Below are 18,727 nucleotides of genomic sequence, written 5' to 3' on the forward strand. Positions count from 1 at the left end.
CGCCTCACTAGAAAGTCCCTCTCATCGCCTTAGTTACCGGGAAGCGAGAATGATGACGTGTAGCACCGGAAAAAGGAGGGGCGCCGTGCGGAGCAAGCTGAAGCTTGCCGGAAAAGGTCTCAGCGGGGCAAGGACCAGGGCGGGGAGGAGGGAGCGTTGGGCCGCCCGCTCTGGATTTGGGAATTCAACAGGTACAGAAATACTTTATTATGTTAACTACCATTATGTTACTGCTCGCTGTGTTGGCCTCGCGTTCTCTTCAGGGGCTGACACTAGCGGACAGTTACTCTCTGCATGTCTAGCCCTGTTCTCCATATTCAAGCATCTTAGGAGGCTAAGAAAACTCATAGAGAACACAACTTTCTACAGCCACCACAGCCGTTATACACCTTTTTCCAAGAGACGAAAATGAGCACATTTATTAATGTGACCTCGGGATACAGCCTCTCTATATTTTAAAAAAAGAAGCAAAGCTATATAAACTTAAAATGATGCTTAGAATGTATCTAGACCTCCAAGATGTATCATTCATTAGCTCAACGTAGTACGAAATGTTAAGTTACAGAGCACAAACTAGTTTTAAGGCGATGTATTATGAAACATACTCCTAATATAAGAAGTTTGTCAAGTAATTCACTTTTGTTGAACAAATTTAGACGATTTTCATCTTCCTAAAACATGTCAGAATAAGATTAGGTTATTTCATCATTAAGCGAATAAATTTAGGCAGTTTGCATTAATCTCTCAGTAAGGAAACAAACTCAATTAAAATATATACACGTTTGTATTATAGTTTACCCTGAGAAAAGACCTAGCTGTGTGTGGTTTTTGTTAACCAAACATTAGAAGAATATCATTTACCAAAGACTTGCTTTAGTTATTTGACCCTGCCCTCTTTCTTTTTTTTTCTTTTATTTATTTATTTATTTATTTTGCAAATAGTTTATTGTCAAATTAGTTTCCACATAACACCCAGTGCTCATCCCCACAAGTGCCCTCCTCCATGCCCATCAGTCCTCACATCCATCAGTCCTCAGTTTTTGTCAGCATTCAAGAGTCTCTCATGGTTTGCCTCTCTCCCTTTCCGCCACCATTTCCGCCCTTCTTCTCCCCCTTGTTCCTCCATCAAGTTCCTCCTAATCCTCCTATACGTGCAAACATATGATATTTGTCCTTCTCTGCCTGACTTATTTCGCTCAGCATAACACCCTCAAGGTCCATCCATGTTGCTACACATGACCCTGCCCTCTTTCTATACTAGAAATTTCTAAGAAGGATTAAAAAAAAAAAAAATCTTACACATTTAAAGTATTCGAAGTTTAATTTCTTTATTTTCTGGGAGTTTTAGGAATATTTGATTTATGCAAATATGTATTTATCTCAATAAGCCAATCAGAACAGAGCTCCTATTTGTTTATTTAATTTTAGAGAGAGATGGTGAGTGGGAAGAAGGTAGAGGGGCAGAGGGAGAGAATCCCAAGCAGGCTCCACACTCATCATGGAGCCTGACTCAGGCTCAATCCCACAGCCCTGGGATCACAAATAGAGCCAAAATCAAGTCGAATGCTCGACTGAGATACCCAGGGATCCCAGAACAGAGCTCCTTTAAGACACTTACTAATCTGGGGTGCTTGGGTGGCTCGGTTGGGCATCCAACTCTTGATTTTGGCTGGGGTCATGATCTCAGGGTTCCTGGCTTCAAGCCCCATCCTGCTGACCACCCTGTGTAGGGCTCAGCCCTGTTAGTGTGGAGCCTGCTTGGGATTCTCTCTGCCCCTCCCCTGCTCGCACTCTCTCTCTTTCTATCTTAAAATAAAGAAATAAACATAAAATATGTTTTAATTAAAAAATAGAGACATATTAATCTAATTGTTTAAAGGTCTTCAAGCTTGGTAAGCATTTCAAACTCCACAATTTGTGAAGGCTTTTCTTGGTTACAGCCATAAAGACACAGAGATGCATAGACACAAAGAAAGTATACAGCTTTGATTCTACAACTTTTATCACAGGTCAGAAGTGAACACAGAAACACAAAAACTCACTCGATCAGATATCATAAAGCCATTCTTCATCCCATTAGGCATGAAAATCTTTACTGATTTGAACTCAGATTAAAAAAGGCAAACAAAAAAGACCAACTAGATTCTCTGTCCTCTCTTTTCCAAAAGAAAATATATCTCTATCAATAGCTTAGTGAGACCACCAAATGGTTAGAATATAAAGCCAAGTTTCTAATCACTGTTGCCACCAATGAGGAGAAACATATCAGCTGTAGATGTGTCAGAAACAAAACCAAAAATACAGAATCATTAAAGAAAAAACCTAGAGAAACAGAGTCAGTACATTGTTGTATGATTGTCGCTTGAATATTCACTCTTCACTCTGGGAGCCAAAAGCAAAATATGCCTGGGCTTAATTAAGCACCCCAGGAAGTAATCTTCAGGAACATGATTTACCTCATTGTGTCAGGTGAATCTATTGGGATTCTGGTGAAACCGTCAAAATTGTTAAAGTCTCAAAAAGGTAAAATTCTGGCCCTCATACCAATGTAAAATGAGAATATGTCAAAAACTCATTTATTAATGAGGGAACAAGTAAGGATGTTGTGACTGGTTCAAGGAAGAATTAAAAAAAAATTTTTTTTTTAACATTTTTTTATTTTTGAGAGACAGAGGGGAGGGGCAGAGAGAGAGGGACACACAGAATTGGAAGCAGGCTCCAGGCTCTGAGCTGTCAGCACAGAGCCTGATGCGGGGCTCGAACCCACGAACTGTTGAGATCATCACCTGAGCCGAAGTGTGATGAGTGTTCGACTCATCCGACTGAGCACTCAACCGACTGAGCCACCCAGGTGCCCCAGAAGAATTTGATTTATAGATTCATACTCCCTACCACACAAAATTCATTTGCATTTCTGCGGACAAGATTCATTTGCATTGTTATGCACAGGAAATGTTTGCATTACTATCAGTTTTCTGTAAATTAATTTCTTTCTCTGCGGAGTTGTAAAATAGCTTTGTCAAAGATAGAGGCACACACCGCTTACAATCAGGTGACCCCAGAGAGTCCTTTAAAAAATGCCCAGCATAGTTGGTCCGAGGGTTGTGGGTTATCGTTAAGCTAAAAAATGCCCAACATTCCATGGAAGTTCACCCAGTAATCTCTTTTGACTATTTCAGAGTCTTTCATAATTTTCCTGACATATTTCTTATCATCTGTAATCTAATTTCTATATCTCTGGCTCATACTTATCCAACATGAGATTCATATATTCAGCAACCTGCTAGAATCTCTGGGCATTCTTGGCACCCCAATCTCCATATGTCCTGTTAATTAAAAAGAAGACCGTTAGACTGATGGGGTTCTAATGCCATGGCAGCCTACATAAGCAACCTGAAATGTAAGTACAGAAATGCCTCAAGGCTATGAGATCGAAACACTGACTACAACCAACAGCCAACTGGACAATCAAATAATTTCTTCTCTTGGCCTCTACGCCTCTGTTTAAGTGTTTTCCCTGACTCCTGTAGACAGAGGGGTCCTAACCACTTCCAGTTTGGTGCTATTTGATTCAAATTGATTTTCACTCAAATAAACTCTTATAATTAAAAAAAATTTTTTTAATGTTTATTTTTGAGAAATTACACGTGAGTGGGGGAGGGATAGTGAGAGAGGAGGACTGAAGATCTAAAGCAGGCTCTGCACTGAAAGCAGCAAGCCCTATGTGGGGCTCAAACCCACCAACTGCGAGATCATGACCTGTGCCGAGGTTGGACGCTCAACCACTGAGCCACCCAGGCTCCCCAGCTCTTTGAATTTTATTATGCCTCAGTTTATCTTATAATGGTTCTAAACTGAATTCATCATTCCCCTTGCCCTAAACTAACCTATCTATTGTACTTTCTATTTCACTTGGAGGTATCATTCTCCCAGTCATCCCAGTCACTAGGGAATTATTCTTGGTCCTCCTCTCTGGTGGGGTTCAGGACACACTACCAAAATATGACACATAAGCATATTGAATATTTTAAGCTGAAGGATTTTGAGCAAGGGTAGGTGCAAGGAGGGGCCCACTGACCTCCCCCAAACAAGTCTTAAGATCATCATGTGAGAGGTGCTCTGCTTTCACCAGGAGGAGACATTTGTTACATCTGCAGACAGATGGGTGCCATGTGAGCCAGACAAATGCCATCTTGGATAAATCCACAGTGACTATCTCTCTGGGACCTGAAGCATTCTCCAAAATAGCTGTTCCCCTCCCACACTTTCTTTTGTCCAAACATACTATTAAGTACATCCTTGGAGCATAACATCCTTAACCTTCCCTGGAGATATGACTATGACACAACTATTCTCAAACATTTCCTCCTGTGTGTGTGTGGCGGGGATGTCTCCCAGATTGTATTCCCCAGCCTCTAGGGCTAAAAAAGCAGGTCTTATGAGAGATAGGGCCACAGAGATCTATTCATCCCCTTAGTAAAACATTTCTGTTAGGGGTGCCTGGGTAACTCAGTTGGTAAAGTGTCTGACTCTTGATTTTGGCTCAGCTCATGATCTCAGAGTTTGTGGGATCAAGATCTGCGTTGGGCTCTGCACTGACAAGAGGACTCTGAACTGACAGTGCAAAGACTGCTTGGGATTCTCTCTCTGCCCCTCGCCAGCCTGTGTGTGCTCTCTCTCTCTCTCAAGATAAATATGTAAATATTAAAAAACCATATTTCTGTCAAGCTGGATTTATCAGGCTTTTCCTTTGGTCCTATGACTCTTTAAATCTTTTGAAGTCATTGTATGTATAACTCCCTTTCACAGAAAGATGCTAAGAGGAATCAGAATGAACAGGCCTTGCTAAATTATTTCCAGTTAACTACCCTTATTTCATATCCTTTTGTTCTATTGCATTTTCCTCATGACATACCACTCTTCATAATCTGGTTTAACTGATTTATTGGGTTTTCGTTTCCTTTTTAAATAAATGTTTTTAATGTTTATTTTTGAGAGAGAGAGTACAAGGGGGGAGGGGCAGAGAGAGAGAGGGAGACACAGAATCTGAAGCAGGCTCCAGGTTCTGAGCTGTCAGCATAGAGCCTGATGTGGGGCTCGAACCCATGAACTGTGAAATCATGACCTGAGCTGAAGTCGGACACTTAACAGATTGAGCCACGAGGCGCCCTGGGTTTTCATTGCCTGATGAAGGCTCCCATGTCATGTAAAACATATTAGAAAATCAATTTTTGTATGCTTTTCTCTTGTTCATATGTCTTTTGTTTCAGAACCCCAGCCAAGAACCTAGAAGGGTAGAAGGAAAAGATATTTTTTCTTCCCCTACCTCTCTAACACCCCAACCTGGAAAGTAATAATGAATCACTTGGGCCTATGGATTTTTATTTATTTTATTTTAAAGGCTTCTCATTTATATCTAGTTCAAGCCCTCATTCCTTTTTCCTAAATTACCACAACAGCCTCCCAAATGTTCTCTTTGCCCAAGTTTTGCCAAAGCCAAATCTCACTTTGGTTGCCAGATAGATTTTTCAGAGTCACACATCTGCCTCTGACCTTGCCTTGTTTAAAACAACCTAGCTTTCCCTCACTCACAGGATAAAGTAGATGCCCCATCTACTGAAGCCCCATCAGTCCTACAGCACTGAACCAATTGTCTCTCCTAGCCTGTGTGCTGCCTCTCACCTCTGTGCCCTGTCCATCCCTCCTCTTTGCTAAGAACAACCTGATCACCTCCATGCTTTTCCCACATGACTCCGATGTGTCCCTCAAGACTCCAGAGAAGCTTTCCTTATATTTCCTTTTCTTCTTATTGGTTAAAACAATAAGAAAATGTGAAAGAAATGGCAAAGGAACCACAGAAGGTAGATTGCCTGGACAGTAACTTAGGAGAGTCACAGACAAACTGCCTAAAGAAGAGATTCTGACCTGAAAAGAAAAGTTCAGGCAAAGGAAGGTGATTCAGAAAGAATCTCGGAGGTTGGTGGTGGCTGAGTGTGTCAGAAGAATGAAAACAGTCGAGTTCTTGAGAATGGCTCGTTCAATGTTAGCAAATGATGTACCAGACAGAAATGTGCATTTTCAATGTTTTTAGTTCATAAAAATGATGTTTTAGTTTTGAAACTAAGCGATTTTTTCTTTGATAATGGCAAGCTCAGAAAATGTTTTTCCAAGAGATAAAAAGTAGAAAAGAAAACAAGGTGGGTTTATGTGTAAGTACGTAATCTTTGCCATCATTATCGACCAAAACTGAGAGTGTTGACAGTTGAGTCCATTGCCTTATTTTTTTCCTTCTCAAAGGAAAACCAACTACCTTGTGAGTGAAAAGAAAGATCTTTTATGTGTTGCATGTGTGTGCAAAAACGTGATTTTATCAACCACGGGGCATGGGGACAGGGCCTGTGGGCAGAAAGAGCTGCTGATAAAAGACAGATCTTAAATCTTAAGGAAGGATAAATCCTTTGCAGCTCACAGTTCCTATTAATAGAGTGTCACTGTTCCTTGAACTAAAAACCACTAAGCAAATGATCTCTAGGCTGCAGGAATGCCTCTGCTTGTTTTATTTATGTTTTTAAAAATTTTTAACGTTTATTTATTTTTGAGAGACAGAGCATGAGCAGGGGAAGGGCAGAGAGAGAGGGAGACACAGAATCCAAAGCAGGCTCCGGGCTCTGAGCTGTCAGCACAGAGCCCGACATGGAGCTCGAACTCACAAACCGTGAGATCATAACCTGAGCCAAAGTCAGCCACTTAACCGATTGAGCCACCCAGGCGCCCCTGCCTCTGTTTATTTTAATTTACATTTAAATGTTAGGGGCTCAGTTGGTTGAGCATCCAACTCTTGATTTTGGCTCACGTCATGATCCCAGGGTTATGAGTTCAAGTCCCACATTGGGCTCCGTGCTGAATGTGGAGCCTGCTTTTCATTCTCTCTCTCCCTGTCCCTCTGCTCCTCTTCCCTACTTGTGCCTGCTTGCTTTCTCTTTCTTTTAAAAAAAAATAGCAAAAAAAAATTTTTAAACAGCTTATGTTAAGTTTTGATGACTATCACCATCAGGATATGAACATGTATGTCACCCCACAATGTTTCTTTGTGCCCCTGTTATTTTCTATAGTTTTAACGTATTATTATTATTATATTTTAATGTGTATTTATTTTGCAGACAGAGAGAGAGAGACAGAATGTAAACAGGGGAAGGGCAGAGAGAGAGGGAGACACAGAATCTGAAGCAGGCTCCAGGCTCTGAGCTGTCAGCCCACAGCCCCATGTAGGGCTCCAACTCACACAGTGTGAGATCATGACCTGAGCCAAAGTCGACGCTCAACAGACTGAACCACCTAGGCACCCCGCTGCAGTTTTAAGTAAGTAGAATAAGATAGTATGTACTTTTTTTTTTTTTTTTTGGTATAGCATCTTTCACTCAATTATTTTGAGATTAATCCATGGTGTTGTGTGTCTCAGTAATTCATTCCTTCTGAAGTGAATAAGGTATTTAAAATTCAGACTAATATGGGGTGCCTGGGTGGCACAATTGGTTAAGTGTCTGGCTTTGGCTCAGGTCATGATCTCATGGTTTGTGGGTTCTAGCCCCACCTCAGGCTCTGTGCTGACAGCTCGGAGCCTGGAGCTTGCTTTGGATTCTGTGTCTTCCTCTCTCTCTGCTCCTCCCCTGTTTGCACTCTGTCTCTCTCTTTCTCAAAAATAAGCATTTAAAAAATGATAAAATTCAAACTACTATGTACGGAAGTGGCTTTATAGATATTATCTATGTATGTTACCTATAAAGACTGATTATGATGCCCCTAGGAAACTAGTATGCTTTTGCATTAATGTATTATACATTACAATTAATAATTTCAAAGTCAAATAAATAAATAAATAAAATTCAATAACACTGACTTCTTTTTAATATTTTATTTATTTTTGAGAGAGCGAGTGAGTGTGTGTGTGTGTGCGCAAGTGGGAGAGGGGCAGAGAGAGGAGGGCAAAGGATCTGAAGTGGGTTGTCTGCTGACAGGAGTGAGGCTTGAACTCACAGACTGCGAGATCATGACCTGAGCCATCCAGGCACCCCTCGACTTTTGTTTGTTTATTTATTTTGAGAGAGAGAGAGAGAGAATGAGCAGGAGAGGGGCAGAGAGAGGGCGAGAGAGAGAATCCTAACAACATGGAGCCCAATGTGGGGCTCAACTCAGAAACCGTGAGATCTTAACCTGAGCCAAAACCAAGAGTAGGATGCTTAACCCACTGAGCCACCCAGGCTTCCCAATAACATTGCCTTTTTCAAAAAAATTCATAGTCTAAGGTTCAAGAAGAATATGCCTGGCTTTTCCTAAAGAACGTGGTGGTGGGGCAGTGTATCTTGATCACCTGATTGTGCATATTCAAAGAATAAACTGTGGGGGAGCCTCAGTTAAGCCATCGACTCTTGATTTTGGCTCAGGTCATGATCTTGTGGTTTATAGGTTTGAGCTCTGCGTTGGGCTCAATGCTGACAGTGTGGAGACTACTTGGGATTCTCTCTCCTCCCTCACTCTTTTCCCCACCTCGTTCTCTTCCCCCCCATAAATAAATAAACTAAAAAAAAAAAATGCCTTAGAGTGTTTCTCGGTAACAAATGCAGAAACATACCTGATGTACAAAGTGAGTAACTTCATAGGAAAGGCAAGGAATAAGAAGCACTTTCTGTTCCCAAATGTTTTTTTTTTTTTGAGAGAGAGAGAGAGAGGGAGGAGAGAGAGTGAGCACCCAAGCAGGGGAGGGGCAGAGGGAGAGAGACTTATTTTCAATATTTATTTTATTTTTGAGTGGGGGAGAGAGCAGAGACAGAGAGACCACACGCAGGGGAGGGGCAGAAAGAGAGGGAGACATCGAATCTGAAGCAGGCTCCAGGCTTTGATCTGTCAGTACAGCCCACGAACCTTGAAATCATGACCTGAGCCAAAGTAAGATACTTAATGGACTGAACCACCCAGGCACCCCAAGGGAGAGAGAGAATCTTAAGCAGGCTTCATGCCCAGTGTGGAGCTTCATGTGGGGCTCCATCCCACCACTGGGAGATCATGACTTGAGCCAAAATCAAGAGTCGGATGCTTAATGGACTGAGCCACCCAGGTGCCCCTGTTTATTCCCATTTTTTTTTTTTACCACATAAATGTACATCTTCCCACCTCGGTATAAAATATTTTGATAAATCTGTAAGGTAGGACTGCTTCCTAAAATTTCAGGACTGCCATATTATAATAGGTAACCACTGCATTGCTACCTCAGTTTTCCCAGTCTCTAAATTCATTAAAATATTGATGTGGAAAATGTTGGGGTTCAAAGCCAATGGCCAAGAAAGAATTCTTGAGACATCTTTGGTGCAAAAAGATGGTTTTATTAAAGCACAGAGACAGGATCTGTGGGCAGAAAGAGCTGCACTGGGGTTGTGATGGTGACTGATTGTATACCTTCAGGTTGGGAGGGGGTTAGGGACAGGAAAGTCTCTAAGGTATTTTAGCAACAAGGTGTCCAGGACCTTGAGGGGTTAGCTGCTGTTAGGAAAATGTCATTTATTACTGTTTAGTAAAACCTCAATCATGATATCCTTCAGATGTATATCAGGGGGCTATAAGCTTGGAGAATGATTGTCAACATATATCTGGGGTGGGGGGAGGTAAAGGAAGTTTCCAAAGGAACTTTCTTATGTTTAAAGTAGACTTGGGGCGCTGATGCATAGGAGCAAATGTATCCCAGTATTCATAGCAGAACTCTCAACAGTAGCCAAAACATGGAAAGAGCCTAAGTGTCCATCAACAGACGAACGNTTAAAAAAATAAATAAATAAAGTAGACTTGGGGCGCCTGGGTGGCTCAGTCGGTTAAGCGTCTGACTTCGGCTCAGGTCATGATCTCGCGGTTAGTGAGTTCAAGCCCTGCATCTGGCTCTATGCTGACAGCCAGCTCAGAGCCTGGAGCCTGTTTCCGATTCTGTGTCTCCCTCTCTCTCTGACCTTCCCCTGCTTACGCTGTCTGTGTGTCTGTCTGTCTCTCTCTCAGAAATAAATAAAACATTTAAAAAAAAAGTAGACTTACAGGATCCAGGAGGTCTGGATAATGTTAAGATTGCCTTTTGCCCTTAGCAAAGTGTCATCGTCAAGGGAGCTGAGCTCCCAGAGGGATGTCACTCTGCCTGTCTCAAGGACTTGTTAGTGGGCTGTAAGTTATAATGAAATATTAATTTTTTTCTCCTGCCTGTGTTTCTCACATCAAGTGTGACTGTTATCCATGTGCCATCACCAATGGTGATACCTTTTAAAAGGACAGCATTGAAAGCAATGAAAAATAACAACCAGGGCTGACAGTGACAATTGTACTAGCAACAAATGTTTTGAATCAGAAGAAAAAGTAATATGAATTCCAGGAGTTCTTAACTCATAAAAAGATTATTTCTGTATATATGGATCACCACACTTTCCAATAAAAATATATCATAATTCTAGTAAAGAGAAGACATATTCTGGGCTTGTCACAGTCTGTCCCAAATAAAGCGCGGAGGGGTCCAGAACGCTAGCAAGAGGCAAGTGAAAGGCGATTTACATTTGCTGGAAACTGGCAAGTTTGCCTTGGCCATCTTCTGCGGTAAGGGCGGCCACAATCCACGAGCCGGCCCGCGGGCAGCCCAGAACCACAACTCCCAGAATGCCACAGTGCTGGCTCCTCAGCGGATGCAGCCGCGGGCTCCCGGCCCCGCAGGCTCTGCTGCTGGTCGACCTTGGCGCCTCTGCGCTCATGGCTTCCCCGAGCAAGGCAGTTATTGTTCCCGGGAACGGAGGCGGGGATGTGGCCACCCACGGCTGGTACGGCTGGGTGAAGAAGGGGCTGGAGCAGGTAAGCGACAAGCCCGACTGCGCTGGGAGCCTTGAGGGGACAGCCGACTGAAGTTTGAGTGTGCGTTCACCTCGCCTCCAGACCCCCTCCCCGTCAGCGAAGCCCTGTGTGTTTTCATTGCTCTCCGCTGCCCTGTCTCAAACTCTAGAACTAATGGTCAGAATTTTGGTGGATAAAACTGCCCGCAAGACTTCTCTGAAGGTTCAGTGGTTAGAGTACAAGGCATCACCTCTTAGAGCACCCCCGTCTCCCTGCGTCCAATGCTGGTTCAGATTTGAGGCTTCCTAGATAAGTGTACATCTATCTTCTCTGCTTCTTGCCTCAGATTAAAAAAAAAAAAATCAATGTATAATATTTAATATAGAAAAAAGAGTATGTAACATATATGTAAATTATGAAGTATAATGTAATGAATACCTGAGGCTCCATAACCAAACTAAAATCTGCAACATTAACAATACCTTCGAAGCCACATGTATATCTCCCCATCGCATTTCCCTGCCATTCTGAAATTTTTTTCATTTGCTCCTCTTTTAAAAATGAACATACTTTTGCAATTGTGTGTGTATACTTTGAACAATATCTTATTTAACTTGGCTTCTTTCTAAGTTTTATACAATTGGTGTCCACCTGTAGTTGTCTTGTACATCTTGATTTTTTTTTTTTTTAACTTCTTCCATAACCAGTCAATAGGACTGCTTTCTGGGTTGCCATTCGCTAGAGCTCTAGAGTACGTTTCTAGAATAACATTCTAGGATTGTAGCTGAAAACCAAGGCCAGAGCTACAAACCAAAAACAGCAGGGCTGAAGCTGTCCAGGGGGTGGGATCTCTTAACTTTCTGTACTACATTTTGTACCATGTTTTACCTACTCCCTGGTGCGCAGTCTGTTTGACTCCAGGTCCGTTTATCTAGAATGCATTCTATTCATGATGCCTCTGTAGATACATGCCTACGATGATAAACAGAGATGTACAACATGCACATATGTACAGAGCTGGGTAGGTAAGAACTACAGACAGATGGAAGTTTATCAGGAGGGTTGTCTGTTCACATGTAATCCAATGGTACCCAACCCGCTTCATTTCATAACATGAGCAAAGACTTACTGAATTGATAGAGATTATATCAGGTGTCTCATTTCTTATTAGCAAACTATTAGTTGTAATTAAGCTCTTTATTATAGCTTTTTTTTCCCCTCGTGTCATAGATACCTGGTTTCCAGTGTTTGGCTAAAAACATGCCTGACCCAAGTAAGTTTTAAATGTGTTTTTAAGTAGTCTCATCTTGTTGGGTTCTGATCTTGCCATTTTCCTGGTAGAGAATAGGAATATCGTAGTAGAGAAGCCAAAGGGAATATATACCTAAGAATGAATGATGGCAAGTAGTTTGGAGAAAAGGGTGTAAACCAAAAAGCACCGCAGAAAATTCTAGTAAGGATCAAGAAAAGCAGCTGGGCTTGGTAAAATTTAATTTTCAATTTTGCAAGCAACTTGATTTTCCCTTCTATAAGTCACCAGACTCAACAGATATTTCCAGGCAAAATGTATGAGTGTTTCATGTGAGACAGAGATATGATAAAACTCTACAGCACCTATATGAGATCCAAATATTTCAAACTGTAACACTGCACTTTTGTTCTGACTATGCCCATGACTTGTGTCAGGAATTTCCTCTTAGGAAAGAAAGAATAGTTATACATGGGAACTTGAGACTGTTGTCTAGAGTTATTTCTTAAGTTTGAAAGTTTACATCAAAGCTTCAGAATTATATTTTTATTATTTCCCTAGTATTTTCTTATAAGAACAAGGTAAAAAATAAAATCTATATTTATACGGATATATCTATAGCACAACTATGGACTTGAGTCTTTCAAACAGCAACACATAAATTGTTGGCTGTATTGAAACAGCCCCTTCTCCCTTGTGGTACTGCAGTCCTTAAGTTGAGAAATGCTGAGTAGTCCTCTGTTAGAAAGGTGGGGTGGCATTAGACTAAGACTGTCCCTATCAAATGACACTTTTTCTTTACCCTGAAACTTAGTTACAGCTCGAGAGAGCATCTGGCTGCCCTTCATGGAGACGGAGCTGCACTGTGATGAGAAGACCATCATCATAGGCCACAGTTCTGGGGCCATTGCAGCCATGAGGTGCGATCCCTGTTGAATTATCACCCTGGGTGGGCTCCAGCTGGCTTACAGACTTCACTGCAGTTCCTTGAACTTGCCAACTATGCACCTACCTTATGCCTGTGCTTGCCCCTGTTCTACCTGGCATAGTCTGTTCCTAGTTACTTGCATGGCTTTCTCTTCTTTAAGTCTCTTTTCACTAAGGCCTACTCTAATCACTCCCAGTGAAACAATGGCTCCTGTCCCTTTTATATCTTGGTATCCCTCTTTTAATCTATTATACTTTTCGACATCTGATGTCCTGTTTATTTCCTGTCTCTGGCCAGTAAAAATGTAAGCTCCATGAGCGTGGGACTTTGTTCACTCTGACATTGAGACCTCAATGCCTAGATGAGTGTCTGGCATATGGTAGGTACTCAATAAATATTTGTTGGAGGGCAGAGGCTGTCATAGCACCCTGCAACCCCCAGGCCTTAAGATTCATGACGCTTCTTTGATATTCTTGGTTATAAGATGATGTCTCTCCCTTTAGGATTATAGAAAACTAATGGATAGGACTTAGCTGGCTGAACAAGCATATTAGGGCTGGGTTTCTTGCATATTTCCTAGGCTGGATGATGAAGGAATATGGTTTTTGTGTAATCTCTTGTCCCAAGCAGTGACTCAGGATGGCATATGAGTTGAATGTCAGAGGACCCTGCCAAATTCCATAACTTTTCCATCATTTGAAGCTATGAAATAATGCTTTACAATGTGGAGCTGCAGAATTACAGTACATAGTGTTAATAAGCTGCCAAAGATTGTCTGGAAAATGAAGAAATTGCTTTATGCTGAAATCTTTACCAGCTCAAGACCTACTGAATTTTTCTCAGGCTATTGGCTAATCAAGATGTGCCTTCTTTTAAAGATCCTTGTAACTGGGGCACCTTGGGTGGCTCAGTCGGTTGGGTGTCTGACTCTTTTGGCTTAGGTCATGATCTCACGGTTAATGGGTTCGAGCCCCACATTGGGCTTTGTGCTGGCAGGGCGGTGCCTGCTTGGGATCCTCTCTCTCTGCCTCTCCCCTGTTCATGCTCTTTCTCTCTCTCTCAAAATAAATAAATAAACTTAAAAAAAATACCTGGGGTGCCTGGGTGCCTCAAGTTGGTTAAGCGTCTGACTTCGGCTCAGGTCATAATCTCAACGTTTGTGGGTTCAGGCCCTGCTTGTCAGGCTCTGTCTGTGCTGACAGCTCGGACCCTGGAGCCTGCTTCGGATTATGTGTCTCCCTCTCTCTCTGCTCTTCCCCTGCTTGTGCTCTGTTTTTCTCTTAAAAATAAAATAACACACACACACACACACACACACACACATACATACAAAACTTACTGCAGATTGTCTACAACCTAAAAATTAACATCTAAAGTAAAGGTAGGCAAGGAGAAAGTACATGCCAGTATGCAATATAAGATTGTAGGGGAAAAGAATATTGATAGAGCCACAGAGGACCACCCTGCAGATTACTTACTAATCACAAAGGGGACAATTGTGTCTTTACAATGGATATCTGATATCACCTTAAATAATCAAACTTAATCTCACCAATAAAGGGACACTGGCATTGTGTGTCTCTGATGTGATAGAGTGGGAAGGACACATTGCCTGTGTAGTATTCTTGCCAAAAATGTTTAACCTCTGTTTAATCATGAGGAAACAGACAAACTCAATTAGGGGTGATATACAAAACAATTGGCTTCAACTCTTAAAGAGTATCAATGTCATTTAAAACAAAAAGTTTAGGGGTGCCTGGGTGGCTCAGTCAGTTAGGCATCTGACTTCGGCTCAGGTCATGATCTTGCAGTTCGTGAGTTTGAGCCCCGTGTTGGGCTGTGGGCTGACAGCTCAGAGCCTGGAACCTGCTTCAGATTCTATGTCTCCTTCCCTCTCTGCCCCTCCTCTGCTCGTGCTCTGTCTCTCTCAAAAATAAATAAACATTAAAAATCTTTAAAAAAATTTTTTTTAAAGTGACTAAAGGGGCGTCTGGGTGGCTTAGTCGGTTAAGCGTCGTCTTTCGCTTAGGTCATGATCTTGCGGTTCGTGGGTTCAAGCCCCGCGTCGGGCTCTGTGCTGACTGCCAGCTCAGAGCCTGGAGCCTGTTTCGGAGTCTGTGTCTCCCTCTCTCTCTGACCCTCCCCTGCTCACGCTGTCTCTCTCTCTCTCCTAGAAATAAATTTAAAAAAATATTAAAAAAAAAAAGTAACTAAAGAGTTATGAAAAACAAACGCAACGCATGATCTTTGACCGGATCTAGGATTGAAAAGCAGTTTTGGGGTGCTTGGGTGACTCAGTTGTTGATTTAGACTCAGGTGGTAATCTCAGTTTGTGAGTTCAAGCCCCGTATCAGGCTCTGCGCTAACAGTGCAGAGCCTGCTTGGGATTCTCTCTCTTTCCCTTTCTGTCCCTCTCCTGGGTGCATACGCATGCTCTTTCTCTATCTTAAAATAAATAAATAAACTATTAAAAAAAAAAAGCAAAGCAGTTTTAAAGAACATCTTTGGTATGACTGGGGAAAAAATGAATACACATAGTATTACTATCTCAATGTCAAATGTACTGGGTACAATAATGGCATTGTGGATATATAAGAGAATACCTTGTTCTTAGGGGACACATTTGATGTATTTATGTGTGAAATGTAAAAGTAATGAATCTAGGTGCTTGTTGTTCAACTTTCCTGTAGGTTTGAAATTTTTCAAAACAAATGGTTGGGCAAAAAGTTTAGACTGCAAAACAAAATACCAACCCTAAATTTTTCCTGGCACAAAGGCCCCTTGAAACTATTATTATTCCACATCTTTCCCTAGCCTAGCCTTTGCCGAGTGTCTGCTGGGCACTATACTAGGCACCAGGGTCACAAAAATCAAGAAGGCTCACACTTGCTCTTAAGGAGCGGATGGTTTATTGGGGGAGATAGAATACAACACAAAAAGTAATACAATGCAATGTGGAATGTGCAACAAAAGAGGTACATTTCCACTATGGTATAGTATTTCTTAAAATATGGTTCACAGATCACTTGTATTAGTCATCTGGGCTGGGGGAGGTGACATGCCTTAATATGCAGATCCTTGGGCCTCGTACCAACTCTCAGTCAGACGCTCTGGGACTGAATCTACATGTTAACCAACCAAGCAGTGCTGATGCATACTGAAGGTATGTTAATAGGCACATCAAAGAGAATGACTACACTTAAAAAATATACATTTATTTTTTTGGGGAGAGCACAAGCGGGAGAGGGGCAGAAAGAGGGGGACAGGATCTGAAGCAGACTCGGCACTGACAGTCTGACAGCAGCAAGCCTGACGTGGGGCTCAAACTCATGAACCGTGAAATCATGACCTGAGCTGAAGTTGGACACTCAACCAACTCAGACACCGAGGTGCCCCCACTTTTTGTTTTTTTGAAAGGATTACCAAAGAGGTTTGGACTACCTTGAAAAATAAGTAGAAACTCAACAAGTAGCCAAGGATAAATTATTAACCACTGGGCTTGGAGTTTTGTAGTTTCCTTACTTTTTAAAATATTAACCTCAACAGCATGTAGCACCTGCTTTCTGTAAGCTAAATCAAATGAATTTTCATGTGTGTTTTAAAAAAATTTTTTTGGCAATCAGTTGTAACATTAAGTATTACCTGACCTTATTTCTCTTTCTCCAGGTATGCAGAAACACACCAAGTATATGCTATTGTGTTAGTGTCTGCATACACCTCTGACTTGGGGGATGAAAATGAGCGTGCCAGTGGTAAGTTTGAAGGCAGAAACCGATTCAGAAAAGCCCTTCCTTTAGTCACAGGACTACATGTTCAAGTTAAACAGCACTGGCTTTGGAATAGGCTAAAAAAACCCTTTAGTAACAGATGAGAAAAATTGCCATCCTTCTTCTTTACAAATTAGACCCTTTGAGATGTAACAGACTACACTCTAATGCATTGAACGCTAGAGGCCTGATTTTTATCTGAGCCGCATACTCCCCTTCACAAATAGCTATGGTATTAAGCCCTACAGATTTGAGAACTAATGAACTTCTAACTCACAGGCTCAGATTCTGTGTTTCTGCTATGGTTTTTGCTACATATTTTACCATGGCTAGAATGGGAATTATCCTATATATAATAGGCTATATATAGGCATATATATATATTATTTTTTTCCCCATAGGATACTTCAACCGTCCCTGGCAGTGGGAGAAGATCAAAGCCAACTGCCCTCACATTGTGCAATTTGGCTCCACTGATGATCCTTTCCTTCCCTGGAAGGAACAACAGGAAGTGGCTGACAGGTTGGAAGCCAAATTGTTCAGATTCACTGACCGTGGCCACTTTCAGAACACGGAGTTTCACGAACTGATCAGTGTGGTAAAGTCTATGCTGAAAGTACCAGCATAGACAGGATCACTTCTGCTACTTTGCATTCCAATATAGGGGTAGAGCAATGATCAGGTTATTAATAGATAAAAATCATCTATTATCAGATGATTAGTAGACACAGTAAACAGATCAAAGTTCTGAAAAAAAACACAGTTTCAATATTCAAACTAAGTTACAAACAGCATTTCCATTTTCCATTGGATCTCTATCTCACAAACTGCCATGAACTAAAGTATTTTTCCCATTTGATTAGGGACATAAGGACAGTTTAACCACCTTTATCTGTACAAAGTCAGTAAGACAGGAGTGGAATCCAGCTTTCCTGATTCCCAGTCCAGATTAAAACTAGTTTTGTGTATGTTGTAGGAGTTGTACTCCTCTTTGAAATGAACCTTTTTCTAGTTGGCAGGGTGGGGTGAAGAAAATACTAAAGGTCCAGAGTGGTGGTTTAGAGCTCACGACTGTAGCTGTTTTGAGCTGGCCCAAGACAGTAAACCCAGACTAGGGCTTTCATCTTTGGCCCCTGCCCTCCCTTCAAGCATGTTGAGGGAGAGGGACACATACAGATCTACGAGTCAGGGGTATGCTGGATCCGGCAGGGAACAGAAGCCCAGCCTGTACAAACATGTCAGCATAGCCAACCAGATGTGTGGTAGGGATTAGGACAGCACAGAGAACTTGTGCGCTGTCTAAATTGTTGTCATCTGGGAAGGTGGCAGGTTGTTGCCAATTTTCTGATTTTTCGAGGGAAAAACTTCATGTAGTGGTTTTCATATCTAGGGACCATATATGTTTATATACATGGTTCATATGTATATGAATTATCCCCAATACTTGTACATATGGATTACAGAAGTTGGCAATGACAGTGTAAATAAAAAATTTACAAACACTGCAAGACATGCAAAGTCCAAGCCACCCATTTGTGACTTCTGCCATTAGGATTACCTTAGCCAGGTGCTTTAAATAATTCTCTAAGCCTGAGAAACTTCATGTCAAAGGATGAAACCATGGGAATAATACAGATTTTGTTAAAAATTTTTAAGAATTTTTAAAAGTCATCTTTCCATACTTCAAATTTTGTTCTGTAAAGAGTTCTACCTTTTAAATTCCATGTTCCTTTAGCTTGCTTTCAAGCATCATTCCATGACTTTTCTTCTGATGATACTCCTTAAAAAAAAAAGTGTTTTCCCTTTCCCAACATTTTTTGGCTGTTATGATCCCTAAGTATTGACTCAAAACAATTTCCAGTGACTTCATACTTAATGTTACAGAATCTGATGCTTGCTGCAAAAAAATAAATTTCCTTACTATTTATATATATA

General features: G+C 41.5%; 1 protein-coding gene across 1 annotated transcript; it reads left to right on the plus strand.

Moving 5' to 3' along the window:
- Positions 1-10,709: 10,709 nt before the first annotated feature.
- Positions 10,710-18,304, plus strand: RBBP9 (RB binding protein 9, serine hydrolase). The gene is made up of 5 exons (XM_077750155.1): positions 10,710-10,869; positions 12,079-12,121; positions 12,912-13,017; positions 16,692-16,777; positions 17,194-18,304. Exons 1-5 carry the CDS (start codon positions 10,771-10,773, stop codon positions 17,418-17,420), a joined length of 561 nt encoding a protein of 186 aa, XP_077606281.1. The 5' UTR covers positions 10,710-10,770; the 3' UTR covers positions 17,421-18,304.
- The last annotated feature ends 423 nt before the right edge of the window (positions 18,305-18,727 follow it).

Source organism: Crocuta crocuta, unplaced genomic scaffold (genome assembly GCF_008692635.1).
Source record: "Crocuta crocuta isolate KB4526 unplaced genomic scaffold, BGI_CrCroc_1.0 scaffold209, whole genome shotgun sequence".
Taxonomy (NCBI): Eukaryota; Metazoa; Chordata; class Mammalia; order Carnivora; family Hyaenidae; genus Crocuta; species Crocuta crocuta.

What these genes read in the sequence shown, in the direction of transcription:
- RBBP9 (XM_077750155.1), top strand. Translation starts at nt 10,771, where the DNA reads ATGGCTTCCCCGAGCAAGGCAGTTATTGTTCCCGGGAACGGAGGCGGG. An exon ending in TAAAAACATGCCTGACCCAA is followed by an intron (nt 12,122 to 12,911) that starts GTAAGTTTTAAA and finishes CCTGAAACTTAG; the next exon opens with TTACAGCTCGAGAGAGCATC. An exon ending in TGAAAATGAGCGTGCCAGTG is followed by an intron (nt 16,778 to 17,193) that starts GTAAGTTTGAAG and finishes TTTTCCCCATAG; the next exon opens with GATACTTCAACCGTCCCTGG.